Consider the following 1,817-nt stretch of genomic DNA (forward strand, 5'->3'; position numbering starts at 1 on the left):
ATCAATATCTCCCTTCAGATATCCTGATTCTGACCAGAGGCATGTAAACTTCTGAGTTCATGGAGGGGAAAAAACTGCAAACATTCCCAGGTTTTTGTACGAACTGGTTGTGATGGTTCCGATCAGAACCCAGACGACTGGTTCTGATTGGACTATAAATCAATAACAAACGCTTTAAAGACGTGATTAATATATGATCAATAGATAAAACATATATGATCAATAGATAAAACATCTGAATGAATGTTCAGTATTTTCACTATCTCTGATCCCAAACTGTACAGCATTCTGGGAGATGTAGGCTTTAGACGCTTAGCCTGGGTCAACTAACTCTCACTTTCTGGTTCCCTAGCAACAGCCTGTAGGGTAACAGACAGTTTCAAATTCCCCCTAATTTTGGTTGCCTAGCAACAGCCTGCTGTGTGCATGGCGCAACAGCAGTTTGAGGTTTCTCCACTTTGCCTCAGAATTGCTTTGAAATCAAAACATGAGCTGTGTCCGAATTCAGGGTCTGCATCCTTGGAAGGACGGATTTGTAGGCCGATTACGTCATAGCGTGGCGACAAGGCCTGTCCGAATTCAAAGATTCCTTCAAATGCGTCCTTCTTTTCCCCAGATTTGAAGGATAATTCATAGCGGGCTCCAACTGGGTGTTCAGGCAAAGCGTCAATGACGGTGAATAGCAACAAATTATTTAGCTATATAACACTTTAAATGACACAACGTGATTTGGTACAACGTTTTTAGGCGAGAATGTAAGTGTGTAAATCTCAAATATCTGCTCGGTTCATTAATACATCACCTAATTGCAATATTGGTCTGACATTTTTGGACCTGTCTGCTACAGCTGCATTAACAGCCCTCGCCAGCTGTCAGCTGGCCAGGCGCTCCAGGTTCAGTACACCGAGAGAAAACGCCTAACTCCTGGCACATTGTTATAAAAACTCCTGCTAGCTTTTCCCAATGAGTGGGAGTTAAACATCGATATTATTCAGACAGGTCTGGTTGAAAAATGTTTGGTTTATAAAGTATTTCAAAGCAGAGTACATCGGTTTGTTTGATTTAATTAAAGTTAAGCCTTCAAACATAATAGCTTTATTTAACCGTAATGTCCTATCTGCGATGTGGAGAGTATTATATTTGTAAATGAATAATTTGTATTCCTTGTAGAAAATTGCAGTACACATTTGAACAATTTAGAATGTTCAGAGATTTCCTTTTTACTATGGAACATCATTATTATAAAAGGTGAAGAATAATATAGAAATCAGTAATACATGACTGAAAAACAAACTTCGGCTCTGTTGTTTTGTTTTTTTTTTCTTCTCCGCTCTCTGCTTCAGGCTGTCACGGTTGCTTGGCAACATGAGTTACGCTGAGGTGGGGGCAGGGACAGTTGGTGAAGGCTAGACCTGTCCGAATCCACAGATATTTTTCTTACAGTCTTAGTTTATTCCCGGCCTTTGAAGGACCCGTCCTACATAGACCGGTCCGTCGAGGGATTCAGACCCTGAATTCGAACACAGCTATATGAGTAAAAACTGGACAAGAGGTTAAAGGTCACATCACCAGTTCTGCTGTATGTCCGATAATAAAAAAAAAACTGATCCATAATTATCAATATAATTAAGTTTTCTAGGGTCAGTGTCAACCACACACACCCTGAGCGTGTGTGTGGTTGTGCCTGAGATGCAGGTCAGAGGTCAGCATGCTGTCTCCCCGCAGGGCGAGGACATCGTGTTCCTGGCGACGGACATCTCGCTGCCCGGCGCCGTGGACTGGGTCATGATGCAGTCGTGTTTCAGCCACCACTTCAT

General features: G+C 42.0%; 1 protein-coding gene across 2 annotated transcripts in view; it reads left to right on the forward strand.

Annotated features, from left to right (window-relative positions):
- siah2l (seven in absentia homolog 2 (Drosophila)-like) overlaps positions 1-1,817 on the forward strand; it is a 12,707-nt gene that overhangs the window by 5,015 nt on the left and 5,875 nt on the right. The window contains exon 3 of one of the 2 annotated variants that reach the window (XM_015021050.1): positions 1,726-1,809. The exons of the other annotated variant lie outside the window; for it this stretch is intronic. Within the exon in view, the coding sequence (XP_014876536.1) occupies positions 1,726-1,809 (84 nt within the window). The remainder of the gene's footprint in view (positions 1-1,725; positions 1,810-1,817) is intronic. 2 annotated transcript variants of the gene reach the window in all.

This window comes from Poecilia latipinna, unplaced genomic scaffold, assembly GCF_001443285.1.
Source record: "Poecilia latipinna isolate Pla-1442-1.1 unplaced genomic scaffold, P_latipinna-1.0 Scaffold2714, whole genome shotgun sequence".
In the NCBI taxonomy this organism is placed as follows: domain Eukaryota; kingdom Metazoa; phylum Chordata; class Actinopteri; order Cyprinodontiformes; family Poeciliidae; genus Poecilia; species Poecilia latipinna.